The following is a 16,508-nucleotide window of genomic DNA, read 5'->3' as shown; positions in this document are numbered from 1 at the left end:
TAAAATAAAATAGTGTTAAATAATAGGCAGAGTCCGGATAAATATGTTCTTAAAAAAGAAATATTTATGTAAAATGTTCAATCAAATCGCCAAAATATGTATATAAGACATATTTTTAATTCGCTTTAAATTGCCCCAAATTTAGCTTATTTGACTGCAGAAATTCCAAAAAATGCTTTTACATTTCAAAGTGGCAAACAAAAAACATCTCAACATGCTCTGGTATTATTTCTACGATGATCGGAATTTTTTATGAATTGTGAATTTCTGAGGTTTCTCCAAAAGAATATATTTTTTTCGAAGAAATCGCTTAAATATGTAAAAACATATTTATGTGTATTAAAAATAATATATATTTTTGAAAAAATCGTCGAAATATGTAAAAACATATTTATGTGTATCAAAAAATGCACATTTTCGGCAAAATTGTCGAAATATGTTAAAACATATTTATATGTACCAAAACCTGGAAATATGTAAAATATGTGAAAACATTTTTTTGACCGTGTGACCTATGCGTGAGCAGGAACAATATCCCAAAGTTTCAACCCGATCGGGTTGAAAAAGTTTAAAATACATACTCTGATAAGGTCCCATCCGGACTCTGATAATAGGATAATTCGGCTGATTCGGGTAATGTACTCAATGTGATGAACTCAAGTAACATGAATTGGAGTTTGGATAAGGCTACGGCACTTTTTCAGAGTGGGCGTTATTTAAGCTCAATGCGGACCAATTTTAAATATGAATCCATCCGGAACGCGTTCATATGTACAAGTATGCCAATTATTAAATTTTACAAAAACTAGCAACCAATTTTACACATTTTTTGTAATTTAATAGCCACACAACACCAATACATTTTCATTTTGAACATATTGAAATACTCAAGAAATAACTAATTTCTCCATTTTTGCTTAATTATAAACTTTAAGAGTAACCTAGTCAACTGCAAACAAAAAAATACGTATTAAAATGCTTTAAATTTTTTCACCAATTTTCGTAACTTATTATTTTAATTGCCAATTCTATAAACAAATCTTTTACAAATTCATGCTGCCCCGTTTTCGTTTCATTTCCGTACAAATTCTGTGAATCGAAATAGCACAATTTTGTAGACAATTTTCTCCCTTGTCGTCCCCTTTACTCTACTTTTCGCAACGTTCACTTTTCCTAAAAAATTGCAACATAATTCACAATTAAAAATTACTTACAGACTTTGTACAAATCTGAATACATAAATATGGTTTCGTACTGGTAAAAGTTAGAGCAGCCATTTTTTCTAACTTTTAAAAATACTTGTCGCCATGGAAACAAAAACCAGTGGATAATTAATTACACATTTATATATAGTCAAACTACGGTCATTAATTGATTGAATAATACACTATTTGCATTTTACACCGTAATTTTCCAGATGATCATTAAATTTTACTTCATAATTAGTTAACTATTTGTCACACCCACCCATTTCTCTCTAAATATCAGATAACCGACTACGCAATAAAGTTTTTATTTAATTTAAATATGTTTGTTAACACGCCAGAATTTAATCACTATTGAAACCCGTGAATTTTAGTTAAAACTTTTTCATATTTTTTACAAGTATTTCGCCACATTCATAAATTTTTACATAACATTTCACCTACCAAGTTAATTTTATCCATTGTTTAATTTCTCAAATTTCACAGGTGAATTTCAATCTCATTGTTTTTGTTTCCTTTGTCAATCAGTTATCAATTTCGTGTATTTGTCACATCTTGTTCCCCTCTCGGTTGCCCTGCGTTTATTTGTGTAAACTGGTCCGCTCGTTTAATATAATTGTCGTAAACTCGTCATATTAATTTTTGCATGTGCAAATTTTGCATATTTCGTACTTATTGTGGCTGGTTTCACTTTCTGTAACCGACCGATCGTGTCGGTTATATATAGTCGGTCAATGGTCCCAAAGATTTACACATGATTTAATTTAAGTTTTCATACTTGAATGATTAATTAATTAGCTAAGTACAGTTAATTAATGACTACTTCTATGATTCCCTCACGAACGACTAAGATTTCCCGAATAACTGCCTAATGATCCATTGCCAAGATTAATGATTACATTGTATTTTAGAAGTTACTCTTTAATTACGTAATTAATTATGTACAGAGTCATTGCTTTGCATAATAATAGAAGTGTCGATTAGACGGACTACGTGCTTATCTAGCTACTTATCTAAATTTGACTACATTTCGACTAGATGATAATTTATCTATTTATTTTCTACTTGCTACTTTTTAAGAGAATTGTAATGATTACATTAAGAGTTGACAAGTTAGTTAAAAAGCAAGTAAAAGTACAGCTACTCGATATTGATTGATATCGATTGATAAGATGAAATTGTAACTATATTTTAAATGTAAAGCTAACAACATTAACTTGAATTAAATATGTGATTAGCTCTCGTCCGGTCACACGTTAACCTTTCCATGATGATCTTGGATAAGTCTGGTCCGGTTTTAAATACGTAGTTTTTTTGGTCTTCTGCTGGCTTCGCTGGTTTGATGGTAATTTATGTCTCTTTTTTAATGCCGTAATTTGCCATGTGGCACTAAATCTATTTAGTGTATCAATTTACTAATTAATTTGCATAGTCTATACATAAGTACCGTTAAATAAGTTGTCCTTAATAACTAGTTAGTTAAGTATGGTCTAATATTTTCCTGCATTCTGCGTGACATCTCATAAGCGTTAAACGCATAACAATCGTTCCTAAACTTGTTCAGCAGCAGCGGCATTTCTCCCATCAAAGGGACCATTCATTAATTGCGCGGAGTCCCAATTTTCAGGATCAACTCAACCTCCACGACGCTTCCTTCCACCTTCCACGCAATTAGCGAAGAGTCCTCGGAAGGGAGAACAGCAAGGGTCGTGGTCACACGGCGGCGCCATGCGTCACTACACTTTCTAATCAGATTATTTATTGGTCTCTTGTGTCACCAGGGCCGCTAATTTAAAGGGCCTGCGCCGCTCTATCTAGGGCCGATATTTGCTAAGTTAACAGGGAGAGGAGAATCCGGCAGGGGTTTTTTTCTAATTAAGATTTAATTCTTACGTCCTAGACTTAACCATTTCTAGGATTTACATATGTGCTAACGTATTAGTCAAGAAATTAGCTACGGTTTCATAAATGTGATTTTTAGCATCCTCTTTCTTTGCCGTCTACTAAATTAGCTAAGTATTCACCTTAAAAGTATGCACACAATAGCGGAAGCAATTATTTACCTAATTTTGCATAATATTTAAATTTGCATAATATTTAATAAGTTGCATATGCCGTATACAAGAAATACGGAGAGATTATGATTCTTCATGAATTTTGCTCTACTCCTGGTCCTCTTCGTCATTCTTGTAGTTGACGTAGCGAACGGAGGACTTTTCGCCGAGGATGAGGTTCTTCTGCTCCTCTTTGGTGGGTGGGGCTCGCAGCATGAAGAGGGCCGGCGCGTACATGAAGTTAATGATGGCAATCCCGATCAGCATCCACTCAAAGCCAATGTTCTTCACCAGGGTGCCGCTCATCGCAGGGCCTGAAATAGGGTTCAAGATAGAGATGATGATTTTAAGACGTGGGTACAATGGGCGTCAACATCCATTCATGTGATTTTGGTCAAGGAATGAATTCTACTCAAATGAGAGAAATGTGCGCAAAACTGGGAAGCGTGGCACCAAGTTTGCCCCTCTGGTTCAAATTATGCAGTCAAACTGAAATAATGCTCACCGATGGCAAATCCTAGACAGAAAGCGACATCGCCGATGGCATAGACTGACCCGTAGACGGCGGCGTGACGAATGTCGACCAGATATCCGAGCTCGGGCATCATGGAGGAGTCCACCATTCCAATGGCGAATCCCAGCCCGGCGTTGGGTGCGATCAAGTGATTGATATTCGTGGCAAGTGGAATCTGAGATTGGGCAATCATCATCATCATCATCGCCGAGGAGAAAATGGTGGAAACATGATCCCTTAAAGGACCGTGCAGAAAGAGATGGCATCAAATGGAGGCCGTGACCACCTCCCATGTCAAACACCTGCCCGTGCTGGATGACTGGGAGGGCGAGGTAGTCATGCCACCCTTTCTGCACGGCCCCTTGAGCGTTAACTTACACACAGGAGACAGATGCCGATAACAATGAGTCCAATCATGGCAGCCAACCATCTAAGCATGAGAAGAGAAAGCCGTTAGTCGTGCCAATTTATAAGGCGAATCTTCATTATATTGGTTGCACGGTCAATTTACTCTCCCGACGAGGGCGCAGGGTTCCAAAACATTTCGGGGGTTACTGTCTTTAATTGGGTTGCGGAACTTTGCAAAAAGGGGGAAAGACGGGGTGGACATGTCTTTGAGAACCCTGCGACGAGATTTTGGTTGAGATTATGGTTTTACCTGCCAATCCTGTGACCCAATGGTCCGAAGAGATTGGTTCCGATGAGGTAGGAGATGGAGGCGGGGAGGAAGGCGGCCCCCAACTGCCACTTGGGCGCGTTCATCGTGTCCATCATGTGAATTGGCAGCGACGGCTCCAACATAGCGATTCCCATGTTCGCAAATGTGATGGCCCCTGCTCAACGGAACATGGAAAACGTGCAGTAAAACCGTCCGATTACACGAGCGGTGCAACTCCTTCATGAGTACCGTAATAACTTATGCACAACAATTTGGCTAAAATGAGGCAAAGTGAGACGACTAGAATCCAACACGTGAGCTCAATCCACTCAAGCCATTTCGACTTATCCTTAGAGATATTACTTTTCACTTAAATTAGTCTATCCTTAAAGTCAGATTCGTCCACCATGGAAAAATTGTTACAAACTTGCCCAGATTTGCACTGACAAGTTATACTTTAGCAAATCATGACTTTTGCCATGTGTCGTCACTATTTTGTATCGTATTAAATGGCATAAAGCTCAAAGCCCTAAGATAAATCACGACATGTGACATGTTTGTTATTTTAGCTCGTCTAAATTTCAAGGAAAAATCTGAGCCCCCAAAAAGCGCAAATAAAGAAATCTCGCCACTCCATCGATTACAGGCAGTGATTTGTTTGTCTCCACATTTTCTTCTACTCTACAAGTCCATTACTTAAAATCAAAGTGGAAGGTTTCCCCACGGGTGGAAAAACACACTCTACCTGCCGCCACGATGATGTATGGGTCCATGAGGAGCGCCTTGAGGGACGGGGCCTCCGCCTCTTGACTGCAAAACCAACACAGAAAAAGAGAAAGTCAGTCAACCATTGTCGTCCCCTCTCCAAAAGCGCCGTGCAAAAGGGACGCGTCTCGGCGTCCCCTGCCACCCATCCCATCCGGCCAACCACAGCCCACGTGCACGCCACCCCACACCCGTCAAGTCGAGTGGGAGTAACAGGATCATGATTGAACTCACCGAACAATTCCAGGCTGAAGGACCAAGAGTTGAAGAACTGAGGAAAAAAGAGAAAGTGATATTATTTCACCTCAAATGTTCCGGATTGAAATATCTCCCTCTTTCCTCTCTTCCTCAAACGTACACATTTTCCTGCGACCAGTCAGCCATGAACTTTGGGAGACTTTTTCCACCATTTTTGTACATACTGTGCGTGCTTAAGTAGGTTAAACATGCGGCCCTAGTTGAAACTGCACGTTAAATCCATTCTTTATCTGTGCAAATGTGGTCAGACACGTGGACATGTTAGGGCACAATCTAAACAATTTGGCTTGATGAAGGGCTGTAAAATGGACTTTGACAGCTTTACAAGATTACAGATCACGAAATTTCCCATTCCTTTTTCAGCACGATATTTTAGCACGTTTTTAGGAAACGTACTAAAGTATTCCTCCATTACAAATGATGTCATGCTTGATACACACGTGGTAAGAATTGGGTGCTCACCTCCGTCTCCGAGGGCGAGACAGGCGAGGATGAGAAAGGGTGCCGTTTTCCCGACGAATTGATACATAACTCCGCCGAAAGGGGGGCCGATAAGGACGCCGAGTGCTAAGCCTCCCAGCGCCACCCCCATCGCATTCCCTCGCTCCTTGTCGTCCGGAAATCGCTCCGCCAACATGCCCATCCCTGTTCGCGTGGGAGCAAGAAAGACACTTTTTTGTATTCCAGATTCAATTTCATATCGCATCTGCAGACCGGAAATGACACCGTATCGGCGTCTTCATCAGGCATGAAATGGAATCATGAAAAAAGGAGAAAGGCAAAGATGGACAGCTATTTATTTACAAAGCCCACGTCATCACGTCGCACAAAGAGCTTCGATTGTGATTTCGACAAATTTCCTAAGGTTTCTAATTTTAGAACAGATCAATGTTTTCCAGAGTAGTTTTGCAAACGTAGCTAAATTTTCGCTTGCAAAATAATATTTTGGAAGTGTTTCCTCTGAAAATTCCGGAGGAAAAATAATGTGAGGAATTACCTGACACGCTAGAGCATGAAGATCCAATTCCTTGCAGTGCCCTGGCCAGAAAGAGTACGCTGTAGGAGCGTCCAAATGCAAAAACTAAGCGAAAATGGGACACATTTCATGAAAATCATCTTTTATATATTAACCGTTTCTTCTGCTTGCTTACTAATGGTGGAAAGAAACATGATGATAAATCCGGCAAACATGGGGATGCTGTAGCCAATTCTGTGATAAATATTTATTACAGGAGATAACATATCCGTTCAGTGGTTATCAGAGAGTCGAAAGTAACCTGGACCCACCCACCTGTTCGTTAAGGGACCCACAAACGGGTTGGCTAAGAGTTGGACGAACGCCTTTGATGCAAACATTACGCCAACTTCGACCGTTTCATCCGTCAGCTCGTCGTGCTTGGACCGTCGCGGCTTCTTCGTCGTGATTGGACCAGTCGGGGCGTCCAACATGGTGCCTGAAAAACATGTGAGTTACAAGTGGCTCGAAGGCCGTGAAGGATGCGACCTCGCTTTGAAATCGTGTCAGATTGTCTGATAAGCAATCTCAAAACCAGGTCGCATCCATTCTGCACGGCCCATTCCATGATGAGCGCAATGATGGTGAGGATAAGGTTGTGTTACTCATATTGGCCGGAAATTCGGTGACGAAGAGTGTTTCTGGCGGCGTGGTGGTGGTGGCGAGCCTTGCAGCCGCAGCAGCCGCGGCCTGTTGGGCCAAGTCCGCTTCGAAGCTCTCGTAAGTGATCCCCTCGTCACGGTGGCGAATGTTGTAGAGAAATTCCGGAATTATTGGAACTGGAGTAAAATTAGAATGCTAATTACAGGGCGGCGGACAAGTGAGATTAATGAGGAGAGGTGGGAGACGTATGGGGATGGATTAGGCATGGCAGCCTGTGTGGTCTTCACATTGCATCCATCATGTTGAGAAACGAGGTGGGACGCGTTGTGGGAGAAAGCAGAGGAAAGTACGGTGCTCATGAAATAGGGTTCACAGTCATTTTCGTAATTTTGTAATCTACACATGTTGACTAATGTCAGATTTCTGCCAAAGGCGGGGTGTTATCATTGGCTCCATTAATGTCATTATGAGATTATTTTTTTAATTATTGAAATTTGTGAGGCCTAATTTATTATGATATTTGTGATGCTTGCCATGATTTAAATTACTTATCTCGTGGCGTGGGTGTGACGTGCAATTTCTGTAGTTGTTACTACTCCCCGGCTCGATAAGCGCTTGATGCGGGTAGAGTAAGTTAGTATAAGTGCAATAATAAAAATAAATGAATCCCGCCTTGCCCCAATTCCCCCTGGCTGATGTGAAACCCTGTCCTCCGAGGTATAGGAAGGACAGGGTTTATAGGACTGGAGGAAGGAGCAAGATTGAATTTGGACCACCACCACTTTTCCGACGCTGAATGATGCATTCCTCCACTTTCTCTCCTCGTCGGACTGAATCCACACTTGCTTTCTCCACTCGACTTTTTCCTCCTGCCCATCAGACCCCACTCTGATTCACTTGACTCTAAATGAATTCAACACTCTGGGCAAAATCTCATTGATTCTGATAAATGAATTTTTCATGCCTTTTATGTATAATCATCTCCTCCAAGAGTCGTCATTTTTCCACTCCCCGTCCCACGCGCGCCCATCCCCGACCTCTGCGAGACCTTCGACCAGCTTAATTTATTCCTGGGGTGGGCTGAGACACATTAATTTCGTCACGTGACGTGCCAACTTTCATTCTTCCTCTCCTTGTCTAGCCAACGGACTGACGGACATGAATATATTTCACGTGGGAAAGATGGCATCCCCATTTTTGGAAGACACGGCTAACAAAATGGACTTCCATGCCCTTGAACACATTCACATCCTTTTGAAATCTAGACAACCTAGGCTGTGTTAAGTACTTAAGTAAGCACAATAATGCAGGGGCGATGTAGCATTTGACATTCCCACTTGGCAAGAAATATGGCATGAGAGATCACATCTTTCCAGGAAAATGAGCCAACTAAACCATTTTCCTCTGGTTTTTAGACAAAGTAAGATTGTTTTGGGGATCCGTTTCTGTGAGGATGCAATTTCCAGTCGGTATTTTCGAATAACTTATTATCCCCGTTTGAAGGAATGGCTGTGCTTGTTGCGAATAAAATAAATTGGTCTCTCCACTGACCACCGTTTCACAAGAGGCACACGTGTAGGCCAAAACTCTGAGGATATTACCGTCTCCTCCCTTGCCTGCCCATCATTATCTAAAGTGGTGTTTTGTCTCAAAAAGGAGATACAGACCCCAGAAGAGGAGAGACCATGCATGGGCCCCTACCTCTTCCACCCATCACATTAAAGTGGACCACTTGTAAAGATTTATTTATTCCTCATGAGTCTTGTTTCTCGCTTGGGGGCTGTGCACGCAGAATGGCCTGGGCCTTAGCCTCCTCCTGTTAGTGGGGTAACACGAGAGGTCACGTCCCTTCTGCACGGCTCTGTGGAATGGTAGCCGATAAAATTGAGCATTTTTCTCTCCTTGAAGAAAATATCGAGTTTTTTATCCACTTTGCTGCTCAAAATGTCCCATTTATTTCCCCCTTCTCTGTGGCCATTGAGCATTGATTAACAGAAAAAATGGACATTTCCCACCCAGCGAAATTGCCCGTGTTCTTTCACCAAGCTCTTTCCATGCTCCCTTGTTCTCCACACTGGTGTTTCCTCGAGGATTGGATTCTGGCTAATTGTTGGCTCCACCAGTGCCCGTGTGCTGCAGTTTTACCCACTCCTCCACCTGCATACTTTGAGTTTATGCTGAAAAGTTTGAATTGTGACATACTTTTCTGTATTTCGCAAACGAATCGAATTCCACGTGGACCCGATTTCATATTTCATAGGGTTAAATTTAATGCACCACCGAATAAGCTGAAATCTACCACAAATTTTAGCTGAATTCGCCACCGGATGAATTTTTTCCAACTTTAGCCTTTTCAGCCACCGATTTAGATGGTGGTTACCACAAATTTAGATGAGCTGTCATCACCATATTTAATGAGCATAGGATTATAAAAGCAATATAATTTACAATAATATGATTTAGTTATTTATGTAATACGTCTATATACATGTCTCTTTTATAAATACACCTGAAATTAAATAACCTAAGCGCTTTTTTAGCTTTCGCAACCCTACATTCTTACGCTTTTGGAAAAAGCTTTTACGCAAATGGAACGGTTTTGGCTTCTGGTCTAACATCATAGCGCATATTCTGAACTTCTAAACCAATTATTTCCTTGCGTCCATTTTTCCAGGTCTTCCAACAGAAATTTAAAATTGCTAGATGTCTCTCCAGCCGTAACGGCAAACTGGTTGGGTGAAAAGTATTTTTTCAAATCCAATCCGATCCGATCCAGTTTTATTGGGTCAGAAAAAATCAAGCCAATTCTACCCTGTCGGATTCAGATTGAATTAATCCGGTAAAGTATATATCCTAGGACTCTCTAAAGGAATATTAGACGCAATTGGGCTTGAGTTTCTAAAATTTGGGAGAATTTTCCTCAGAAAGAGAGGATTCGGTATCACTGGTCTAATTAAAAACTTGCGAATACGTCATTTCTTTGGTTTTAAAAAACGTTGCTCAGATAGATATATTTTAACTGCAGGACAACTGTGAGAGTATTGATGACCAGCCGAAAGGTAATATATACGTCACTTCTCCTGCCCAGTCTAGTCAATGATATACAAATATATACACAGGTACATGCAGCAATAAGGTTATCAATAAGGAAATTAGCATGATTTCTTGAGATTATTGTGCTTATATTTTTTTACAAACATAATACCCATGTTTTATCGTCATTAAATATGGTGATGGCAGCTCATCTAAATTTGTGGTAACCACCATCTAAATCGGTGGCTGAAAAGGCTAAAGTTGGAAAAAATTCATCCGGTGGCGAATTCAGCTAAAATTTGTGGTAGATTTCAGCTTATTCGGTGGTGCATTAAATTTAACCCTATTTCATACCGATTTCATGCTTCCATTAAATGCAAAACTATGGTGTGGATGTAAAAAGGGAGTAATTATCTGAGGCGCTTTTTCTCCTCCTGTAAAAGGTGACGAGTATTGTCATGACACCCTTTACGCAGGCCCTCCATTTGCTTGGAGAAAGGCCAAGCCGTGCACATGGTCAGACCACTTTTGCACCGTACGTGCGACCAGATCAGGCTGGTAAAAGTATTCCATTTATTTTTGCAAAGTCATAAAAAGCGAGCTGTTTTCGTTCAGTGGAGGCATGAGCGTCATCGTCGTTACCTCCACATTCCGCCTCCATTCGCCTGCCGCACTGGGTTGGGGAAGAAATGATTAAATTATTTTATTTCGGTCTAATCTAGATTTATTAGGGGCACGTTGACATCGTCACCCACCCCGTTCGCCCTTCACTCAGCAAAGGTGACCAAGGAATCTGACTCCAGTAATGAATTTCCATACCGCTTGTAAAATGCGAGTCTGATCTGACTGAGCAAAGAGAGGTTTCTTGCCCACAAGTTGACGACCAGGGTGTCGCCCAAATTATAATGTACCTCAAGTATGACAAACTATAGCAGTTCGCCCTTCAGATGCGTTGCAGACCTGTCCAATTTTTCTGGATTTACAAAAATTATGATTCTGCGATGCGTCAAGTGGGCGAAATTGATGGAAAATTAGACCAATCGCTGTGACCTCAGAAGCAGAATCATCATGTTCTGGAATAACCCTACTGAGTTTCAACTGGGGGAAACCCTGGTGAAAACTATGAAGCCAAACCTCACGGCCAACAAGTGGTTTAGTTTTCATTTCGTATTCCACCCTCGTCTGGTGGAAAGGTTGGATTTGAAAAGGAGGAGAAAGTCCTCTAATGGAGTTTCCCAGACTGGGAAAACAGATCAAGTTGACGTGTCGAGAAGCGTTTCGTCATAAAATAATAATACCCGCCGTCTTGCCGGATAAATTATGCAACACGCATATTAATTAGTCCACCAGCCAATACCTAATGTTTCATGTTGAGGACGGGAACAGACAAATTTCCGGTTAAAAATGTGCCACAAATTATCCAGCATGTTTTATTTAAAGATAAGTCCTTATCAAAGTAAAATCCACCACGGGGATGATAGAAACTAGGTTGTGACGTGGCAGATTTTCCTAGAAATAAAAGTGTGAGATGGTGAGGTGGTCGGCTTACCCACGGTGGTTAGGAGCATGTTGTCGAGGAGGAGGGCAATGGCGACGATGATAAGAACCAATTTGCGCGACTCCCTACAACCCGCGAACCAGGCGGCGCAGGGCCACCCAGAAACCACATCAGCGACGGCGGCCGTCATGTCGACGTCGCCTCGTCGACGTCGCCTCCTCGGAGTCGGAGTGGTGGTGAAAGTGCAGCTCTTGTTCTATCCGTCGTTCATCACCGATCTCCGCCCAACGCTCCACGCTCGCTCAAAGTCTCGACGTGTGGCCACTGCTGCTCCAGAAAAAATAGACAAATTTTTAATTAATTATTTTCTTCAAGGCTAAAGTCATGATTCATATTTCGATTTTCCCAGCCGAAGGTAGTCACGAAAATGTTGGGATTTCTGGGTATCTTCATCTTGGGAAAAACTTACTCGTGGAAATTCCTCCGCTTTAATCCACCAAGCAGAATTTTGGGAGAAAGTGAAATTGCTGGCCCGAAACGGGAGTAAATGTAAACATTTCGCTTCAACCACTCACACTTTGTTTATATTCAGATTACACAATTTGCCCAGATTTTGTAAGATGCAACCACCATTTGTTCCTGAACGAGTGTAAAAAGGCCCAATTGTAAATAGGAAAGCATCAACTCATGCAAAGAAGATCGTCACATCGTAACGAGTTTTGTTGGAGATGGCGTCTTTATTTGCCAGTCTAACCACCCCCATTTCCATAAACTTCTTGCACTCCAGGGTGTGAAGCTGGGGGAGAGGAGGAGTGGAATTGTCAGGACATGCCGTCACCAAGGAGATGGAAACGCCAAAGTGGACATTCCTCCAAATAAAGTAAACCAAACTTGCCCACTTCGCAGTTTACTTGGTTTCGACGGAATCACGATTCTCATTCTCATCAGGATTGTGTCCTCGTCTGGTGAGGGCTGTGCGGAAAGAATGTCACTGCTTTTGACCCTACCTACAATGTCATGGGTAACATGCAACACGAGGTCACCCAATCCTTGCTGCACGGCCGCCAGAATTCATTGGCTTTATCATCACTTGTTATTTTGCGAGTGGAGAAATTTGGTGCATAGCTACAGGTTGGACTTACATTTATTGGAGCCGTCGTCACACTTGTCACTCGTACCTCGCATCACAAAAGTGTTGACGACTCACTCTCACAAAAACAATAAAATCGTCGGAAAGGAGAAAATCAAGATTTTATTTCCCTTTGCCTTCTTTTTATTCGCCCACTTTCTCCACATCGTCGTGGAAAAAGGGCACGTTTTTCCAGACACACCTTCATTAACGTGTCATCTCGCATCCTACCTACTCAGCCAATTAATTAATTTCGTGCCATAATTTTTCAACCCTGGTTTGTACAAATTTGCTACCTTTGTATCCCCTTAATCGCCATCTCATAGATACGTGTGGCACAATCCCATGGGCACGTATGCATTTATTTATCTGTATCCGTATCGAAACCCCGGCCTGATAAGTGCCATATTTGCCCAGAGATTTGTACCCTTTTAACAATTGACTAAACCTGAACTTTAAACGGATTTGAGTTTAATTTCCTTTTCGCTAAGCAAACTGCCACCCGAGGAGCGAAGGAGGATCGCCGTGTTCAAAAACACTTGGTGATTGCTCTGAGTAAACTTGAGAGTACAGTTTTTGGGAGGATGTTTACCAAAGATTTTCACGAACTGTGTACCAAAATACCGTCCTGAGACCTTTACAACAAGGCGGACTTTCTTCCAGGAGGAAGGGCTGTGCAGAGAGGGCAGCATTCCGACAATGAAGCACACTGAAGGGGTCAAAGTGACCTTACAAAATTCCTACGCCCATTTTGCAAGGCCTCCAAGAAGACTTTGAACGGATACCTGGCGATGCTGAAGGGGTTCTCGGGCTCTCTTGGGATTTCTTTAGCAGCCAAAAAATAAAAGTTCATGACCTCTCGGATGAATATTATTTAAGACTTCCGTACGTAGTATCCGGGGGAAGAAATGGGCTTCATTTCTGAGTATTTATTCATTCCATATTTGGTTAAATTTATGCAATTTGTGTTGCTTTGTTACGTAAGTTGAACCTCTATCCCAATTAATTAAACCCTCAAGTCGGAGAAAGCACAACTTTTTTTTAGAATAATGTTGTAAACCGCACGGTTTTGAATTTATGCAGAAGTTGCAGAGATGCAAAAATTAAAAAAATCTGTACTCTGACTAATTAGCTCTTGAAGGAGTTCCTTAATTAGATAAAATTTGAGAGGTTGTTGTGGTTTTGAATTTTCAGAAGTTTTGAGGATGTGGGATGTAAAGGGTTTCTTACATTCTCATCAGGAAAATCGAATGAGCCAGAAATAAATAAGTAGTTTTTGTAATGCTGACAACAAGAATTTGTTATATTTCTACCATCTTTAAATGACAAAATCGGATTAAAACGTGCCACTTATTTGCAACCTGGCCTAATCACCGATGTCTAAATTTAATTTCATGGTGACGATATGCAATAAATACTTGCACTCTTCGTCAGCTCTTCGTCTGACTAAAGCTTAACACTAAAAGTGACTTAACTAATTTATTTGTAACTTTTGCAGGAGAAAACTGTACAAAAATGTGCACACTTTCTAATGCTCACATATTTCACTAGGGAATCCATACACCCAGATTGAAAATGAGCAACCACTTATTTGCCTCACGGCATAATCAATTACCAAAAATTTATAACTTTGGCAATTTCTAAGTGAACAAAAATGAAAATTTGCTGGCCCAATATTTTGACGACATTGCAAAAAATACAGATTTCTCACATGCTTCGATCGGATGCTTTAGGGAGGGTCCCAGCCAGTCCGTGTCTGCCTCCACGTCGATGGGTATGAGTGTACCAAGGAGCAACTTGCCTTTGTACCGACCTGGTTTTTTTATTACATAAATAGCAATTCGCCCCTAAAACCTCGCCCACTTGGCCTTCTTCTTCTTCTTCTTCTCTGCGAGTGAATTAAAAAGGGAGAAAAAAGCTACAAAGGGAAATTAGACATGCAGGAAATGTGGAGAAAGGAATAAAGGATTTTTCAAGAGAAGAAGCAGGAGCGATCTCTCTCCAGCAAAGAGAAGAATTAAGAGCATTGATTGATTTGGGTGCTGGGGGCCCTGCACAGCGTACGTCTCGCCCAACGAACCCCCAGCTTCATACGTCAAATGTTCAGCAGGAAATAGCGGATTTTTCACTCCCCGTAGTATGTGCAAGGTACGTGGAAGGATTATTTCAGCGTTCTGATTACACACAGGTCGACTTTTTGGTCTTTCCTCTCCTTCAGAAAGGACGAGGAGGAGGAGGAAGAAAGAGAAAGCGAAATGCCGAGGAGTTTTTAGTTCATTGAATTCTAATAGCAGAACAAGAAGAGAGAGAGAGAACACCAGTTGGTTCCGAGTCCAGGGTTTACAACAGCTCGTGATCTTTTCCGTAATGCTTTTGTGCTATTTGCTCCTCGGAAATGACCAAATCTCAACTTTCGAAGTGTGTAAAGCGTACCGAAATAAGTTTCAGACCGGACACAAAGGATGCCCAGTGTACCTCCGCATTTCTTGCAACTTGGATAATGTCCACCGATTGGGCTAGAAAAGTGTTGAGGAGAGGAATCGTGGTTGTTGGGAACCCTGGGTGGCTTAGAGTCGGAGGGTTTGAGGATGAAAAGGATGTCGTGGGTCTGGAGAGAGTGCTTTGATATCAACGTTGCTGGCTCTCCACTTTCTTCCTCTTTTACCTCTCTGGCACAATGGGTCTCATCCTCTCATCCCTCACTCACTCACCATTCCACTCACATTAGCTCCCAATGATTCCTGCCAACCAAGTCATTATGCAGCATCATCACTCTGCCCGGCTTGGCAATACTGCCCGATACGTCAGTTGGCAGACAATAAGCAATGAATCCACGTATGTATGTAGCATCGCAAACAAATACTCTGAGCAAATTTTCATCAATTTGTCCATAGACAAGCTGAAAATCGGTTGTTATTTACGACCCATTCTTCCGGCCGTTCAGATTGGTGAGATTGACTGCTGCATAAGAAGCTATACATGAATACGTCGGAACAGAGTGCAATTCAGGAAATGCCGCGTCAAGGGATCAACTGCTGTTCGACTTGCACTTGCAAGTTGCAAGTTACAAACGAAATTTGTACATACTGAGTCCTGTTCGTTTGATGTCCATCCCATTTTCAAGTACCAAAGTACAATTTTAAAAAGTGACGCCTAAAATACATGGCTTTCCTTAGAAATGATGCAAAACTCAAATTTTCAGACGATTGACGTCCTTATTTTCCTTGATAATTCGTCTCTGAATGCATGCTACCATTGGCAGGCAGGTTTACCTTTATGACAAAGTTGGTTCTTCGATTGATGGGACAAAAATCGGTATGCGGGTGAATCTAAAGCAAAACCCTGTGTCGAAGAAACGACCGAAAACCGTTTTGTAGGGGAAAGTATCACCATGAGCCGTATCTGGCCATCTCTCAATTTGTGTGAATATTTGGTGGGGTGAAAGGTATCAAAGAGCTGACTCACCTCATGAGACGGTTACATGTTGTTGGTGATGAATCTGTGGTCAAGTCGTGTTGAGTGTAGGCCTCTTTTCTGGCAGGAGGTTGTGGTGGTCTCTCTCGTTGTCAGTTCTGCTGCTGCAGGGACCACGACGACGACGACAACGACGACGGGAGAAAGTAGACTGAGACCAAACTCTACGCGTCCGAAGGTTAAGAGAGAAGAGAGAGCAGGCTCTTCTCCACTCACGATGCCTCCTTTCGCCCCAACTCGGTGGTGCACAAAGGATGGCACCTCTTTCCACCCACATCCAACGCTGGAGAAATCCCAGGCTG

General features: G+C 41.7%; 1 protein-coding gene across 1 annotated transcript; it reads right to left on the bottom strand.

The window, feature by feature from the left end:
• Window positions 1–816: 816 nt before the first annotated feature.
• Window positions 817–16,368, bottom strand: LOC110846476 (synaptic vesicular amine transporter). The gene is made up of 13 exons (XM_022093245.2): window positions 16,198–16,368; window positions 11,655–11,930; window positions 7,075–7,248; window positions 6,746–6,908; window positions 6,606–6,664; window positions 6,452–6,535; window positions 5,917–6,099; window positions 5,431–5,467; window positions 5,177–5,241; window positions 4,432–4,606; window positions 4,152–4,203; window positions 3,765–3,948; window positions 817–3,573 (listed from the first exon to the last, which is right to left on the bottom strand). Exons 2-13 carry the CDS (start codon window positions 11,791–11,793, stop codon window positions 3,368–3,370), a joined length of 1,521 nt encoding a protein of 506 aa, XP_021948937.1. The 5' UTR covers window positions 11,794–11,930; window positions 16,198–16,368; the 3' UTR covers window positions 817–3,367.
• Window positions 16,369–16,508: the final 140 nt, after the last annotated feature.

Source organism: Folsomia candida, unplaced genomic scaffold (genome assembly GCF_002217175.1).
Source record: "Folsomia candida strain VU population unplaced genomic scaffold, ASM221717v1 Fcan01_Sc003, whole genome shotgun sequence".
Classification (NCBI taxonomy): Eukaryota; Metazoa; Arthropoda; class Collembola; order Entomobryomorpha; family Isotomidae; genus Folsomia; species Folsomia candida.
The sequence above is the reverse complement of the archived record's forward strand: the minus strand, read 5'-3'. Positions and strand labels throughout refer to the sequence as shown.

Coding starts and splice junctions, on each gene's coding strand:
- LOC110846476 (XM_022093245.2), bottom strand. CDS start 11,793: ATGACGGCCGCCGTCGCTGATGTGGTTTCTGGGTGGCCCTGCGCCGCC. Junction 7,249..11,654: donor CATGCTCCTAACCACCGTGG/GTAAGCCGACCA, acceptor ATTTTACTCCAG/TTCCAATAATTCCGGAATTT. Junction 3,949..4,151: donor TCGGCATCTGTCTCCTGTGT/GTAAGTTAACGC, acceptor GCCCAATCTCAG/ATTCCACTTGCCACGAATAT.